At 49.3% G+C, this 16,279-nt stretch overlaps 2 protein-coding genes across 2 annotated transcripts in view; one reads left to right on the forward strand and one right to left on the reverse strand.

The window, feature by feature from the left end:
- LOC126037420 (deleted in malignant brain tumors 1 protein-like) overlaps positions 1-16,279 on the forward strand; it is a 127,533-nt gene that overhangs the window by 78,280 nt on the left and 32,974 nt on the right. The gene's annotated exons all lie outside the window — the stretch shown is intronic.
- LOC126037436 (deleted in malignant brain tumors 1 protein-like) lies at positions 412-12,677 on the reverse strand. Its single transcript, XM_049797751.1, has 8 exons — positions 12,484-12,677; positions 9,786-10,133; positions 8,723-9,088; positions 7,747-8,076; positions 6,795-7,124; positions 6,221-6,340; positions 5,473-6,094; positions 412-503 (listed from the first exon to the last, which is right to left on the reverse strand). Exons 1-7 carry the CDS (start codon positions 12,608-12,610, stop codon positions 6,039-6,041), a joined length of 1,677 nt encoding a protein of 558 aa, XP_049653708.1. The 5' UTR covers positions 12,611-12,677; the 3' UTR covers positions 412-503; positions 5,473-6,038.

Raw genomic sequence — 16,279 nt, forward strand, 5'->3', positions numbered from 1 at the left:
TACACACTGTGACTCTTTCATTACATGTGTCTTCTCCCTGCTGCCTCTTGTACCAACTCTTCCCTTCCATGCCCTTGTGCAGAGTTCAGCTTGGCTTGCAAGGCAAACCTTCATCACAGCCTAGTCAAGATTGTGGTCCCTTCGTTCCCTCCCCATGACACTGGGACATTTCTCTGACTATGGCCGCTCCTGGCTTCACCAATGTGGTAGATGGTTTGAGTTTAGACCTGACTCCATGGGTTGCTTCATTAGGAATGTGACCCTTCCTTGTTGGTGGCCAGGGCAATATCTCACCCAACATTAGCAATCTTGAGTCTCCTGTATCTGACCTGATCATCTACAATCCCTCTATAGCCAAGGGGCCTGTTCTTCTACCACTTCCACCTCGCCAACTCATTCCATAGCCCTTAATCTGTATAATGCTGCATTCTTGTTCTTTTGAGTTTCAGAGTTTTTACTGGTATTCAAAAGTGAATTGAATAAATACAATGGTTGAGGCACTTCTTATCCTGTAGGGTTCAGTTATATGGAACTTAGTTATTGGGCCTGAAAATAGCTCATGGTCACAAGTCTGTTCCAGGTGCCTTTAGAAGGCCTTGAACACAATAAATAAGAAGTTAGAGGAAGAAAGATCCCAGTTAGGAAAACACAGGTGCACATTCCACGATAAAGGGAACTTGGCACAAACAACCTCAATTCAGGGGCTTATCTTGACCAATTGGACTAAGACAAGTCTTGTATGCTTTAATTAACACAACCAATTATGTCTTGTGTTTGTGCGTGTGGACAGCACCGATGTAACCAATCACCGCTTATGCTTGTGTGTGTGGACACCAAGTGCTTGCATGTAGTAGCCAATCAAAGTCTCTCAACAACTTAGAGAATTGTATAAAAATGATTAGCTAAGCTCAATAAACTGGCGACTTTAATCATCACATTGGTGTTCTGTCGTCCGGGCCCCGCACGGATTAATCCCTAAACCCTACATTTGGTGACCTCCGACGTGATCCGAAGAGGAACAAGAGGCAACGCTACTGAAAAGGCGGGGGAATTGCCGCGGACCACGGTGGCTTGAAGACAGCACCGGCACTGCTTGAGAGAGGCAGGACACTGCTTGGGAAAAGCAGGTAAAATCATAAGCTTACGTTGATAAAAAGGGCGGCAAGGGTTTCGCAGCATCTGTGAGGGAAAAGACAGCCAGAAAGATATTTATGAGGCTGGTTGAAAAAACAGAGAAAAATATTAAAAAGGACATAAACCTTTCAATTAGTGTGGGTACAGCTTTTGAGCTTAGTACCTGGAAAGCTATCGGAACCTCCCTATGGGATGAAATTAGTGACAGGTCTAAAGAAGTTAAAGGTCTTGCAACTTTATGGAAATTGATTAAGATAACTTTGCAAGAAATGAAAGCAGATCATAAAGCATCTGCGTCTGCTTTTGCTGCTCTCTCTCTCCAACCGCAAGCGAAAGGGAAAAGCGGGGAGAAAAACATAATGCAGCAAGAGAGACTTTTTGGAGCTTGTCCGCCTGCTCCTGTGCTCTTGACTTCTGCTCCACTCCCTGGGACTGCCGATATTAATCAGCCATCCGACAGTTCCCAAGCCTCCCTAACTGTACGATTAAAGGAAAGTCTACAGAATCAGGGAGTGAGCAAAAATCCGCCTATGAGAAAACAGTCCCCAGATACCACCGTTCAACATGAACAAATTATACCTAGCATATACCCTGATTCAAATAATGCAAATGAGGATTTGGCTACTATAATACAAGAACAAGAGAAAGCTAAAATACATGCTGAAGCTCACGCTGTAGCACTCACGGTAGCATTACGACTGATGGTGCGACAGGGAAAAGGAGACTACGGCCCATACAAAGACCCCCCCGCATGTCATCGGTGCGGTCAACCAGGGCATTTGAGACGTGCGTGCCCTCAACACATAGCAATGCAGCCTCGATCTGTGCCGGCACGGACTAACAGCAGCCGGTCAAACTTTCCTGGGGTCTGTGAGAGGTTGCAGAAGCCTCTGTACATCCACAAAAGCTATCGCTACACAAAGACATACGAAATGTACATGATGTACAAAAACTTGTCAGAGACCTACAGTGGATCTGGCCTTATTGTGGTATCACAAATACAGACTTACAACCACTGTTGGACTTATTGCGGGGCAGCAATACCCTAACTTCTGTACTACATCTAAGTGCACCCGGGCAGCAAGCCTTGACAGCAATTGAGCAGAAAATCACATCATCTATGTCTGGCAGATATATCCCTGATTTGCCCATAAATTTGTATGTATATAACTCAGATAAGGAAGTTGCGGGAATTTTGGGTCAGTGGGGTGAGCAACAAAAACAAAACCCATTGGTAATACTAGAATGGATATTCTTGCCTGCTAGCATGTCAAAAATGGTAGTCACTAGAATTGAAGCTCTGGGGATGTGCATTCAAAAAGCAGGGGTAAGGGCGATACAAATTTCAGGGAGGCAAATGGACAAAATCATTTTACCTATGTCACTTGATATTGTGAGTAATGCCATGATGAAAAATGACTGTCTTGCAGTAGCTCTGCTGGACTTCAAGGGGGAAGTGGATAATCACTACCCCCCTCACCCATTATTTAAAACAATGTTAACAATGGAACCACACTCTATTTGCAGCAATAAGCCGCTGGAGGCCATTACCGTTTTTACTGATGCTAGCAGCAAGACAGGTAAAGCAGGATTTGTATATTTACAGGATGGATCCTGGAAATCCGAAGTCATTCTGTCAGAGGGGTCAGTACAAGTGCTCGAGTTATTAGCCATATGCTCTGTTTTTAAAAAATGGGATAAAACACCTGTCAACATTATTTCAGATTCTCAATATGTCATGGGGATAGTCAAATGTATACATAGGTCCCTACTAAAAACTGTAAACAATAAGCAGCTGTTTATGACACTTTTAAAATTATGGATGTTACTAGAAAAACGGACAGACTTATTTTTTATCAATCATGTTCGTAGCCATACAACGCTGCCGGGATTCATTGTGGAAGGTAATGCGCGCGCAGATCAACTGGTAGTAGCCAATGCAAACATCTATTTTAATACACCCAAACCTGATTTGTTTGGACAAGCACTGCTATCCCATAAATTTTATCATCAGTCGGCAAAAGCACTGAGTAAACAATTTAATCTTCCATTGCAGCAAACCAGAGCTATTCTTGCTGCTTGCCCAGACTGTGCGAATATTCCAAGCTTACAACCACAAGGGGTGAACCTCCGGGGATTATCACCATTGCAAATTTGGCAAACAGATGTTACGGAATATCCCAGTTTTGGGAGATATAAATTTATTAATGTATCTGTTGACACATATTCGAACCTTATGTGGGCTACTGTTCATATATCAACCAATGCTAAAGCCGTAATTAAGCACCTTTTGGCAGCATTTGCCGCCATGGGAGTGCCAACAGAAATTAAAACAGACAATGGCCTGGGATATCGCGCACAGTCATTAGAAACATTTTTACAGATGTGGGGGGTAGCTCATAATTTTGGCGTACCCCATAATTCCACTGGTCAAGCTATTGTTGAAGGTGCACATCGGACCTTAAAGGATCATTTAAACATTTTAAAAACGGGGGAAGACATGCGGCATTGTAACCCCCAAGAGTTAATAAGCAAAGCACTGTATGTTTTGAATTGGCTACAGCCACGTGGTACTGAGGATCAGATCCCAATTAATAGGCATATGTGTGGGAGCAAAAATGTTGATAAAAATCAGCCGCAAGTTTCAGTATTCGATCCAGATTTACAGCAGTGGCAAGGACCTTGCAAATTATTTACGTGGGGAAGAGGGTATGCTTGTGTTTCCACAGGTGATGAACAACCCCATTGGATACTGGCGAAATGGGTCAAGCCGTGGATTGAGCGACCAGATGCCACAGACAACTCAGAAGAGCAAGAGCAAGAGGCAGCGGAGACGTCAGCAGGTCCTGAAGCCCTAGATAGACCGACTAGACAAATCACGATGGAGACCAGCAGTCAATGTGGAGATTAAGAATGCGTGTAAAAAACATGGAGTATGATATCATTTTTGGATATGTATTTTAGTGCAAGTGGGTAGAAAAGAGAGTTAATCATCAAAAAAAAAACAACAAAAAATTTTTTTTTTTAACCATTGTAACAGACATTCAACTAATCAACTAACCTACTAACCTATAACTAATTGTATAGAGAATAAGCAGTTTAGAATAAGTGCTTTAGAGAATAAGCAAATATATATATGGTTTAATGTTAATCAGCACTCAGCGAAACATTACTCATAGAAGCCAAGTGTGGAAGTAGTTTTAAGATACCTGATATGTAGTCATTCATTCATAAAAAAAAAAAAAAAAAATTTTTTTTTTTTTTTGCTAACAGTTAGTTAAAACTGAAATTAGAAGTAAGGTCATAGACTCAGTTAAGAATCTAGAAATAGGGCGATGGGATGGTCCATTTTTCATTAATAACCTCGGGGTGAGATTATGCTTATGTTTTCACAGGTGCAAGCCCATGATGGACTTCCGTTTGATTTATACGACCATCATCATCTGAAGCATCATAGATGGTGTGGCAATACGAATACCACCTCAGCCAAAAATTAATGTGTAGGATATCTTAGCTAACATAACAGGTTAAAATTCTCAGTGCATTACAACCGCATCACAAAGCCCATGAACCAATTGATAAGATAACTATGACTTGTGCAGTGCGCCTGGCCAGCGAGTGCATGCGTCATAGGTTTTCAGTTGAGGTGGATTTTGGCACCCGCTGGCCACGTGTGCTAAAACCCATTCCTCTGCAAATGTATAAATATGGGGATTTTCCGAAGAGCATCAGGCTGGTGTGCAGCAAAACCATACTTGCCTCCGTAGGGACACCCACATAAAACTGACACCTACTGATTGCTGGGCTAAGTTTGCGGAACAAGACAGCAATATGTTTTCAAAAAAAAAAAAAAAAAGAGAGAGGGGGAGATGTAGGGTTCAGTTATATGGAACTTAGTTATTGGGCCTGAAAATAGCTCATGGTCACAAGTCTGTTCCAGGTGCCTTTAGAAGGCCTTGAACACAATAAATAAGAAGATAGAAGAAGAAAGATCCCAGTTAGGAAAACACAGGTGCACATTCCACGATAAAGGGAACTTGGCACAAACAACCTCAATTCAGGGGCTTATCTTGACCAATTGGACTAAGACAAGTCTTGTATGCTTTAATTAACACAACCAATTATGTCTTGTGTTTGTGCGCGTGGATAGTACCGATGTAACCAATCACCACTTATGCTTGTGTGTGTGGACACCAAGTGCTTGCATGTAGTAAAGTCTCTCAACAACTTAGAGAATTGTATAAAAATGATTAGCTAAGCTCAATAAACTGGCGACTTTAATCATCACATTGGTGTTCCGTCGTCCGGGCCCCGCACGGATTAATCCCTAAACCCTACATTATCCCATTGTGGATGGGCTTTTAAGTGCCATCCTCATTTTGCAAAGGTGGTTCTGTACAGTGCAGGAGAGCCCCCTGCTCGCTTGCTCCTGGATCAGGAAGTAATCCTCACTTCCATGGGAGATTAGGGGAAAAAGTATGGTCCTGTTGGGAATGCAGTGGGTGTGATGGCACTGGGTGCCACTGCAGATGACTCTGCAGGAGGTTATAGGGATTATAGGGGCTATAGGGCTAGGAATAGGGATTGTAGCGGTTATAGGGCTGGGAATAAGAGGAGTCTGTGCAGATGGGGTTAGGATTCTGGAGCCTACCCAGAGGACCAGATAGGGGTTATTCTGGGAAGACCTTGCTTGGAGACTGAGGGACTTCGTGGTGCTGCATGGATGAACTGGGACCCACAGAGGCTCAGTGGAGTGAGTTGGGGGCTATGGGGCACACAGGACAGGAGTCTCCGCTCTGCCAGAGGGGATTCTCTCTGTTGACCATCACAGCAACTGCTCTGCTCTCCTGGCTCCACAGAACGGGGTCTTGTGGGGTCCTGAGGGAGCCTTGACTTCAACAAGCCTAAGCCTCAGATGACATCCCGGTGTCCTCTGTCTTCTTTATAAGAGGTGGTTTGGCTGCAAAATGAAGGAGCAGGGTGATGCATGGAGGGTACATTCCCCAGCCCCAGGTTGGCGTGCATCCACACCAGCCAGCAGTGCAGCCAGCTCCACATACACCATGTTCTGCAGTCCTGCTCTTACCTGGGGAGCGTCCAGCCCATCTTCCATACCTCGCCCACAGGTACAGGACCAACAGGGTCCCGCAGAGCATTGCCCCCATGCCGAGGAGGCCTGCCAGCACCGAGCAGGACTGTATGACATCTGCAGGAAGAGTGAAGCTCAGAGGGAGTTGGTTGGATGGCCTGATCCTCTCTGCCCCTCTCACCCTTCCGTTCTGCTGCACGTTTCTGGGGACTTGCAATCACTGCCCTTCTGGGTGCTGGGGCTGACCCTCAGCAGCAGGAGTGACAGCTTACCCTCTGCTTCAGGAGGGTGAGTGCACCCTCACTGGGCTAATGCAAACAGAGTGTGTCCACCAGGGATGCTAGGATCTCCATGCCCACTGAGATGCCTTCATCCAGTTGGTCCCACTCCGCTGCCTTCAGGTGCCTCTACCCTGCCTACCTAATGTCTCCTGGCAAAAAGGTTTATGGCAATGCTTCTGCCTGCCTGCCAGGCTGAGACGGATGGAGGTAGGAGCCTCTACCCCACCATGTGTCTGCACCGGGTTGGCCCTGATGCAGACGAAGTGGGTGATGGGGGTTTCAGCACTCACCTTTCTTCTCTGTACACACCACAGCGGCTGCTGAGCCCTGCTTGCACGGCCCCAGACCCATCTCTCTCTGCTGGCACTCCAGGAGCAGCGACTCAGTCCCCCGGCAGCTCAGTCCCTCCAGCAAGGCATGGCCGTCCCCCCGGCTTTGCCGGGCTCCGATGGGTGCCGACAAAGCTGGCCCGCAGCCCAGTTGCCTGCAGACCACCCCAGCTTCCAGCAGGGTCCAGCCAGTGCTGCACACCCCGTGCCAGGTAGCTTCGTAGAGCACTTCCACCCATCCCGCGCAGGGACCAGGACCATTTTTCACCCGCACCTGCAAGGGGTTTGTGCCTGCAAGGAAGAGCACAAGGGGTAAGGTCACCTCTCTGACTCCATATGGTGATGAGAGCTTCTGATTTTCTCCCGGGCATTTTTTTTCCTGTGCCCTGCTGAAGGCAAGCCGCCAGCACCTGCGACTAGCTATGAGGCATGGATTGCCTTACTCCGTCGCCTTGTACGAGATGCCTTAATAAGCAACGTCACTGCAGGGATGATATCTGTGAGGTGGGGCTCATGGGAGACCCACACCCACCTCCCCAGTGGCACTGGACTTCTGTGTCTAGGAAAGGTGTCCCTGGATTATTATTATTTTTTTTTTTAAGCAAGGCTCTGCCCATCCCAGGATGCTGTCATTAATGAGCTAGAGGGACATAGTCTAGATTAAATCAATATGAGTTTGGTGCACAACTCCTGTCTAAGGCAGGGTGGCATTTTTTTGCTCAACTCCAGGGCAAGTGGCTGGGTGAAAGCTGACTTTTGCTCTGATGCTGGGGATGGGGAAGAGTGAAAAGACAACAGAGAGCTTGGTACAGCCCTGGAGTAGAACAGCAGCTCAAGCACCCGTCAAGCCCCACCTTGGGTGGACACCAACCATCCTGGCTCACCCGTCCCGGTCCCTGCAGGCTGGTGTTACCTGAGCACACCACACCAGCATCCTCGCTGTGGGCACAGTTGTGCTCTCCCCAGTTTTTCAGCTCACACTCAGTGAGCGTGGACTCGGTCCCAGTGCAGTGAATGTTATCCAGCCAGATGGGATCTGACCCTGGCCCGAAATGAGCTGAGCCTGGTGCTGACAGCACCATCCCGCAGCCCAGCTGCCTGCACACGACGGCAGCGTCTTGGAGGTCCCAGGTGTCGTCACACACGGTCCCCCACTTCTGGTTGTGAAAGACCTCAACTCTCCCCAGGCAGCTGTTCGAGCCGTTCACCAGCCGCAGTGGGCGCTGCTCCAAAGTGTCCGTGTCTGTGAAGGGAGCAAGGGGCATGTTCATGCCTGACTGTCATCCACAGCTCCAGCTGGGCTTTGCGACATACTAAGCTGCAGGAAAATCAGAGCATCCTTCCGCGTATCCAGCCTCTGGCTGCCTGGGAAAGGTGCTACAGCAACAGAGCTGGCTTGGGATTTGCTTCTCATTGGGGTGAATAAGGAGGAGTCACAGCTCCAGAGCTTGGGGCTTGGAGTCTGACAAAGGGTTCTGGGGTCAATAGTGACTATGGGAGGGTCCTGGGATCAACAATGACTATGGGGGTGGTTCCTGGGGTCAACAATGACTATGGGGGGGTTCCTGGGGTCAGTAGTGAGTATGGGAGGTGGTAGGAGGCATTGCCCAATGAATTTGTGCAGCTAGAGCTATTGGAAAGGGGAAAGGTAAGAGAAGGGTTTGCTCTTCCTACACAAAATCATCCTAACAGCATGCTGAGATCTCACAGCCTGCACTGACACAGGGAAGAGCATCACCCACTGCGGCATTCACACCCTTCTCTCAATTTAATTTTATTTTTTTAAACGAGGGTGGAGTAAAGGCATCTATCCCTGGCTACCTGGGATGTGATTGAGCTGATCTTGCACCCCAACCTGCACAGTACTTATCCCAACCAATGTGGATCACCTGAGCACACCACGCCAGCATCTTTCTGGTGGTCACAGCTGTTGGATCCCCATGGCCTGGTCTGGCATTCAGAGAGGGCAGCTTCTCTCCCTGTGCAGTTCACGTTATCCAGCCAGATGCGGCCAGACCCTTGCCCAAAGTGAGCTGAGCCCGGGGCTGAAGTGGCTGTCCCGCAGCCCAGCTGCCGGCAGACCACCACCGCCTCGGCCATGCTCCAGCCGTTGTCGCACACCGTCCCCCATTGATGGTTGTGGAGCACCTCCACGCGTCCTGCACAGCGGCTGGGGCCATTCTCCAGGCGCAGATGAGCTGGTGTGCTGGTGGCTGTGGCTGTGGCTGTGGCTGTGGCTGTGGCTGTACCTGTGCCTGTGACATGAGACACAACAGGAGCATCAGACCAGGTGTCCCCCAAGGTGCTTCTTCTTGCCACTATGGGGGAAGTTCCCATGTCCACAAAGAACAGCTGAGGAATATCTAAAGTTTGGGGCTAAACATCCTAGGTGCGGGCAAAAACCAGCTGTGCAACCGCAGAGCCTGTGCACATTCAACATAAGCACAAGCAAACCATAAATGGTTGTTTTAGTCCTCCCTGGTGGCTGTCCATGAACCCTTCACATGGCCACAGCAGCCCACCGAAGGGAGGGACTTTCTGCGGACCCCCATTGCCACTGCTCCTTCTTCAAAAGGACTTCGGAGCCCCCCCACCTCATCTTTGCACAGCCTGTGGGCTACTGGTCCCCATAGTGTGGTGGGATGGGACCTTGCTAGGAGCATCTAGCACCCAGGTCAGTGCTTCCCCTCTCTCCTTGGTGCCCATGCAAGCACACTTTTTGTGTGCTGCCCAAAGGGCATCATTCCCTTCCTATTATACCTGCTGCTCCTTACTTTCATGGACCTGTGTGCTAATGAGTGCCAGCATGACATGTTGTCAGAGATGGGACAAGGTCACCCACCCAGGTGTCTGCTGCCCAGCTCTTGGCTGCAGCCGTGAAACTGGTATGAATCCCTGGAGCAGAGCATCCTCCGCTGAACTTCTCCTCCTGGTCTACAAGCATGATGTTACCTGTGCATACGACGCTGGCATCTTCTGTATGGTCACAGTTGTTGGCACCCCAAGGACTGGCCAGGCATTCGGACAGGGCAGCTTCAGTCCCTCTGCACTGAACGTTGTCCAGCCAAATGTGGCCCGAGCCCTGGCCAAAGTGAGCTGTGCCGTAGGCTGAGACCGCCATCCCACAGCCCAGCTGCCGGCACACCACTCTGGCATTGGGAAAGCTCCAGTCGTCATCACACACGGTTCCCCACTGGTTGTCATGCATCACCTCTACTCTTCCAGAGCAGCGGTTTGGGCCATTTACCAGGCGGAGATCTGTAGGACCAATGTGGACGGACCTAGGGTAGCTGGATGAGTCTGCGGAGGGCACAAGAATTGCACCATGAAAACCCCCTTGCCCCTCATTTCTGGAGGACCATTCTGCACTCCACTACGGTTGCTGACTGCACCCAGTGGTTATCAAAGTGCAGCCACTTTGGGACTGGGACAGGGGTGATGCCACATGGTCCCAGCAACCCGTGGTCTTTCCAGCTGTGGCTGGAGATCCTGAGGATGGGTGGGACAGGAGAAGGCAGAAAGCTTTTTTTCCTGGTGTTCATGGGGCACCATGTCCTCTTTGCAGGAGGAGGTGACAACGGAGGGGGCTCAGCACACCTATGTGCCAACATCTATTGGGACAATTCTGGCACCAGTGGCTCCAGCACCTACCAATTGCCATGAGTGCCTGCACCTCAATCAGCCACCAAAGCTCCAAGCTTTTGGAGCCTCACAGTTTGTGGTCATAAAAGAGTGTTCTTTAGGTGATTGCAGCTTGCCAGAGGCAAGGGCATGGAAACCATCCTGTCTCTCATGTTGGTGATGGGGAGGAGGAATGTGGGTGTCTCCTCCCGGCTGTTTTCTCCCCTGCTTAAGGCTGCGTCTCACAGTGTCTGCCTGCAAAATACAATAGGTGTCTAGCCCTCCCCGTGCTCCCAAAACATGCAGCCAAAGCAAGTTGTGTGTGGGTCCTGCTCACCACGGAGGTGCGTGATGTGCAAGGGGTACCTACGCATCTCCCAGAGGTGATTCAGCATCTCAGGAAGGTGGAGTTAGCAGACAGTTTCCAAGCCTGATTCCGAAATTGTTCCCTAGCCTGCAGTCCCTTGTATGGGGCAAACCACAAAACCATCCCTTGCTGGGGCCATGGGTGCTCTGTGCCACAGGGAGCTTTTGGAAAACCGGGGGGCAACACTCCTTGTGAGGGAATTACTTTGCAGACCACATTTTGTCATGTCCCCCTGCACCATCATTTCCATGGGGCATTACCTGAGCACACCACACCAGCATCTTCGCCGTGGTGGCAGTTGTTCTTTCCCCAGCCCTTCGTCCTGCAGTAAGACAGGGCGACCTCCGTCCCCGTGCAATTCACATCATCCAGCCAGATGCGACCGGACCCTGCCCTGAAATGCCCGGCCCTGGAGGCTGACAGCACCACGCCGCAACCCAGCTGCCGGCACACCACACCAGCATCCTTCAGGTCCCAGTGGTCATCGCACACCGTTCCCCACTGGTTCTCATAGAAGACCTCGACCCTGCCGGCACAGCGGTGCGGGCCATCTGACAGGCGGACAGGAGCCCGCTGGGAAGCAACCAGGTCTGCAAGAGGGATACAGAGAGGGTCTTCTGCGGAAAAGCAGCACTGGGAAAGGCTGTGTTGCTTGCATGAGCTTGACAGAGACTCTGCAAATGGCTGCGGCTTGTGTCAACCACGGATGTGATTCTCCTTTGGCTCAAAGACAAACCAAACAACCCAAGTCCAGGAGAGAAAATGCTCTGCAAAACCCCTTTTTGAAAGACAATTATCTTTAAAGGGGCTTCAGATACTTTTTTGCTTAGTATTCCCAATCAATGAAAAGGAAACCACTGCCAGCTGGACTGAAAACTCCAGGAAACTCTATGTAGGGAGTAGCTGTCAGGCATCTGATGGAAAGGGGGGACTGTCTGTGTGCAACCTGGTGCTTTAATTAGTGATTTGCATGAAGTGATAGGGAGTCTGCACAGCAAATGAGCCCATGGCCCCTAGCCAAGTGGAGCTGTGTCTTAGAGGGCATTACACTGGCTGAAACTATAGCAAGGAAGGAAAATATGAGGTGTTTAATGGCTGAGGCAGTAAGCACTGGAGGGGCTGAGCTGCGGTGGGATGCCCAGGTTGGGGTTTGGGTAGAGGCTGCAGCACCCCCTGGAGAAGGGGATGCAAAATGAGGCAGGCAGAGGCAGGAAAAAATAAGAAAAGCACCTTGGCATCCCACTTGCAGCACAATTGGTCCCCTCCTGGAAAGCCTTCATGTCTGTAGGGCACAGAGCAGAATAAATGCTCCTGTTTGCACTGAGGGGAAGAGGACTTTGTGCCCTTTGTAAACAAACCAGCCGGCCCTGAAGATGCGGCCAACACAAATAAGCAATTTCTGGTTTTGACTGTCACCGATTGGTAAGGCTCCAAGCATTTCCCAACCACTCTGTGCAAGGGCAGCAGCGCAGACGCCAGGATAATTACGTGGCTAACGAGGTCTCCTTCCCCATCTGCTGCTTTCTCTTCCTTTTTAAAGGCTGATGAGTCAAAGGAAGCTTTGCCCCATCCACCTGCAAGCCCAGTCCCCCCCATTGCTGCAGATCACTGACCCCCTCTTTCTCCTAGGATGCTCCTTCCCCCCGTGCAAGATCCACTCACCACAGAGGCACGCCAGGTAGATGAGGAGCCCTGCTGTGGCGAAGCCAGCCCAGTTGCTGTGCAGGGACAGGAGGCAATGTCCCGAAAACCCCATGCCCATTGCATGTGCCTTAGGACAGGTGACCATCCCAGTATGAGCTGCAAGCTGAGCTGGGTGCTGTGGGTGCTGACAGCAGGTTTGTCCCCTCCTCTGCAGCAACGTGCCTCGTGTTTGCCCGGCACTCATCCCTCCTCCTGCACTGACCCCTCCTCCTGCTGTCTCTGGGATTTTGCCCTCTGGTTTTAAGTGATTTAAGTGTCCCCCACAGCACCCAAGTCTGCTAGGAGGCTCCCCCCATTCCCAGCTGCGTCTGCCCCATTTCATCCCCACATCCCCAGTCCCCAGCCAGCTCCAGGCTGCAGATCCAGCAGAAGGAGGGTTTGCAATGCTCACTTACAGAGGTTTGCATCCTCAGGAAAAGCTGAGTCTTATCTTGCAAGTATCCAAAGGTGAACCCCTGCTATACAGAGATATCCCCAGGGTGCTTGCAGAGGGCAATAAGCCTCCTTTCTGCTCCCAAAATAGTTTCGAGGGGTTGTGTCCATTGAATAGTATGCTCTGGCTGGAGTCTGTCCCAAGGTCTCATCGCTGAAGTCATCGCGTGTATAAAATGCACAGTCTGTATTCTGGGAGTATCACATAATATAAAGAGTAAGGGGATGGTGGTCCAGAAACCGTGCTGTAGCTGCTGACATTAAGCTGCACACATACTCAGGTTTGGGGCACTGCCTATTGTGTTGATTCTCATCCTTAGTTTAAGGGAATTCGGGGAATATACAGACTGATCTCTGAGGTGGGCAGTGGTTTACCACAAACCCCCAGGTTTGTGCTAAACATCCCCATGCTTGTACTATAATTTGGGTTTTCAGTGAATGGTCTTGTTACCTGCAAGGAGCGGGATGGGCTGTGATGGGACGCCTGGGATGACCTGCGGGCTTTTGCATTCCTGTTGCGGAGGATCCACAGGGGACATCACACACAGACCAATGTGATCAAGTGAAGCCCATTTACTACAACTTTTAGCACAGTTATATACCTTATGCGCTTGTGCACGTGCCTTATACAATACTCTAACTGGTACAATACCCCGTTTCACGCGACACTATCTTATCCTCTATTGGCTGCTCAAGCTTCTTCATGAGGTGTCCAGCAGTTACTCATCTCATTCTTCGGCATCCAGGAGTTGTTTGTCAGGCTCTTCTTATCTTCCTTTTTCCCAGTGTACAAGGACACAGCATCCTTGTCTGCTTCAGCACTTTGTAAACTTATGCTTCGTTCCCAGCTAACGGCTGGATTGCTCACATGCCCTCACCCAGCCAAGAAATCCTCAACACATTCCCAAGGCTGGGGTTGGAGGCATGGAGCCTGCCCAGTCCCTGGGGCTGGTGCAAGCAAAGCAGAGCATCGCCGAGCCCTGGGACCAGGACACTGGACTGGTTGGGCTCCTGGCTGTTCCATCATCAGAGATGATGGCTCCATCATGGTCATGCCTGGCAGAGGGAGCAAAGAGGGGAGCTCAGCACCTCCCCACGCCACAGCCAAGGACCCTGCAGCCCCTTTCCCTTCTCAGTTCCTAGCCAGTGAGGAAGGTCATCCATCCTCCAGAGATGAGTCCTCTCCTCAACCCCCCTCCCTGGGCTGTCTCCACTCAAACCCAGCCTGCAGCCTCCATGACACCAGGCACAATGGACAGCAGGCATCAACATTTCTGAGACAACCCCGTGGGGCACACCACCCCTCTTTATGACCATGAGATGGGAAAAGGCTACATCCCATTCAGTTCATGCTGGGCTGCTGGCTCCCCAGGGCCAGAGGCTCCCACGGCTGTGCAAGGTGAGCTGAACCAAATATAAAGAGTCTCAGCAAAAAAGCAGTCCTGAAAGGATGCTCCATGTGGTGAACGTGGCCTGGGGAAGGGTTGCCTGAGTACACAGCACTGTCATCTTCCCTGCTGTGGCTGAGCTGGGCACTTGGAAAGGGCAGTTTCTGGCCCCATGCAGCCCACGTTGCTCAGCTGAATACCGCCTGGCACCTATATAAAAATCTTACTGCCCTGTGGTGGAAGATAACCATTAATTTTCAGCCTTTTGTGGCTGCAAAGTTTAAGCCTTTCCTAAAGAGAGCTCCCTCATCTTTTCAATTCACTGCTGTCACCGTGGGAGGCTCATGCCAAGAAGAGGAGCCCCAATGGCTTCCCTGCCCACCTCTAGCTCCCTGGAGTCTGAACATCATCTTAGGGGCTGCAGAAAGGTTTGTTACCCCACCGGTAACTAAGGTTCAGCCCCTGGCATGACACAGCATGGAGGCACGACATCTTGCCCCTGTGATTTGCCTGCACAGCTACTAGTACCCTTCAACCTGGAAAACATGAGCCTGGATGGTCCAATACCTCCTTGTGAAGCCACGTAAGCACGATGTAATAACTGTGAAACCAGAAAAACAGAGTGAGATTGCATTCCCTGTAGGCTTGTCGTGGGAGGATTTAAAAATGAGAGAGAGGGGTTTGGATCGTTTAAAGAATCACCTCCAATTGTATTGGTAATAAAAAAAAGATTTAATAGAAATCTATATGAAAGTGTGACTTCACAGAATTCAATGGCAAGGTTCAGTCTATTAGTACATGGATAAAATGGACTAAGGACAAGTAAGTTAGAATCAGACTAAACTTAGGTATATAGAGACCAAAAACATAATAGGGTAAAAGGGAATGTTACAAAGAATTAATTTCTTGTGATTTGTGCAAAGATGGGGAATGTGGGAAAGGGTAAGGGAGACTCTTCTGTTGAGTCACTAGGTTCAGAGAAGAACCCCTTGCTTTCTTAACTCCTGTCAGAGTCTAAGTGCAGCTGGATCGACTCCTAGTCCCAGACTTGGGCAACTGTTTATATCTAAAGGGATTATAATAGCATATACGTATATGCTATTATAATCCTATCTATATATGCTATTATAATGCTATGTATATGTATATACATAATAGCATATACATATAATAGTATATAACATACTTAATATACTTGATATAACGTACTTGATATAGACTATTCAGGTTAGTGCATGCACACATGTCTATGCACACACATGCATAAAGACACTAAGAGATATACGTAAGAGAGTAAAAGAGAATAAGAGAGAGAGAGAAAAGAGGTATCCCTCTCAAAAATTCCCCTCGAGGTCAGTGAAAATATTCACATCAAATACTTTGGCACCTTTCGCAATGGGCGAAGGGTCAAGCCTCAAGGAGTGAAGAGAATCAGCCCAGGTCGTGTCAGCTTTTGGTGACAGACCTCTGATTTTCGCAAACAGGAAAGTTTGTGAGCTCTGAGAGGAGATGCTGGTTGCAGCCAGCTGCGGTCCAGGAGAGCTTAAAAGGTCTCAGTACCACTGTTCATGGGTTCAAGAGATGATTGACTTCCATCATTAACAAATTTCTAGAATCCCAGCTGCGTTGGAAAATTTCAAGACTATTGGAGAATAACTCAAAACATAGATAAGGGATGCTCCCAGATTGTCAGGGGAGGATTGTAATGTCTCAAGATTGTTATGAGAAAGAACCGGGTGCGGGTTGTTATGAGAACCATCTACCTCTACTCCTGTCCCCTGCCTCCGCCGGGCAGGAGGAGTCCTTGAGATGCACAGCATATCTCCCTGTCTTATCTGTGTAAGAGTTCCTGGCACAGTCAAGGGTCACTTAACTGCCCAACTCATTGCATTTATGCTAAGGGCCAGCAAGCCTTCCCAAGTTTGTAAATCAGC

Source organism: Accipiter gentilis, unplaced genomic scaffold (genome assembly GCF_929443795.1).
Source record: "Accipiter gentilis unplaced genomic scaffold, bAccGen1.1, whole genome shotgun sequence".
NCBI classification, from domain to species: domain Eukaryota; kingdom Metazoa; phylum Chordata; class Aves; order Accipitriformes; family Accipitridae; genus Astur; species Astur gentilis.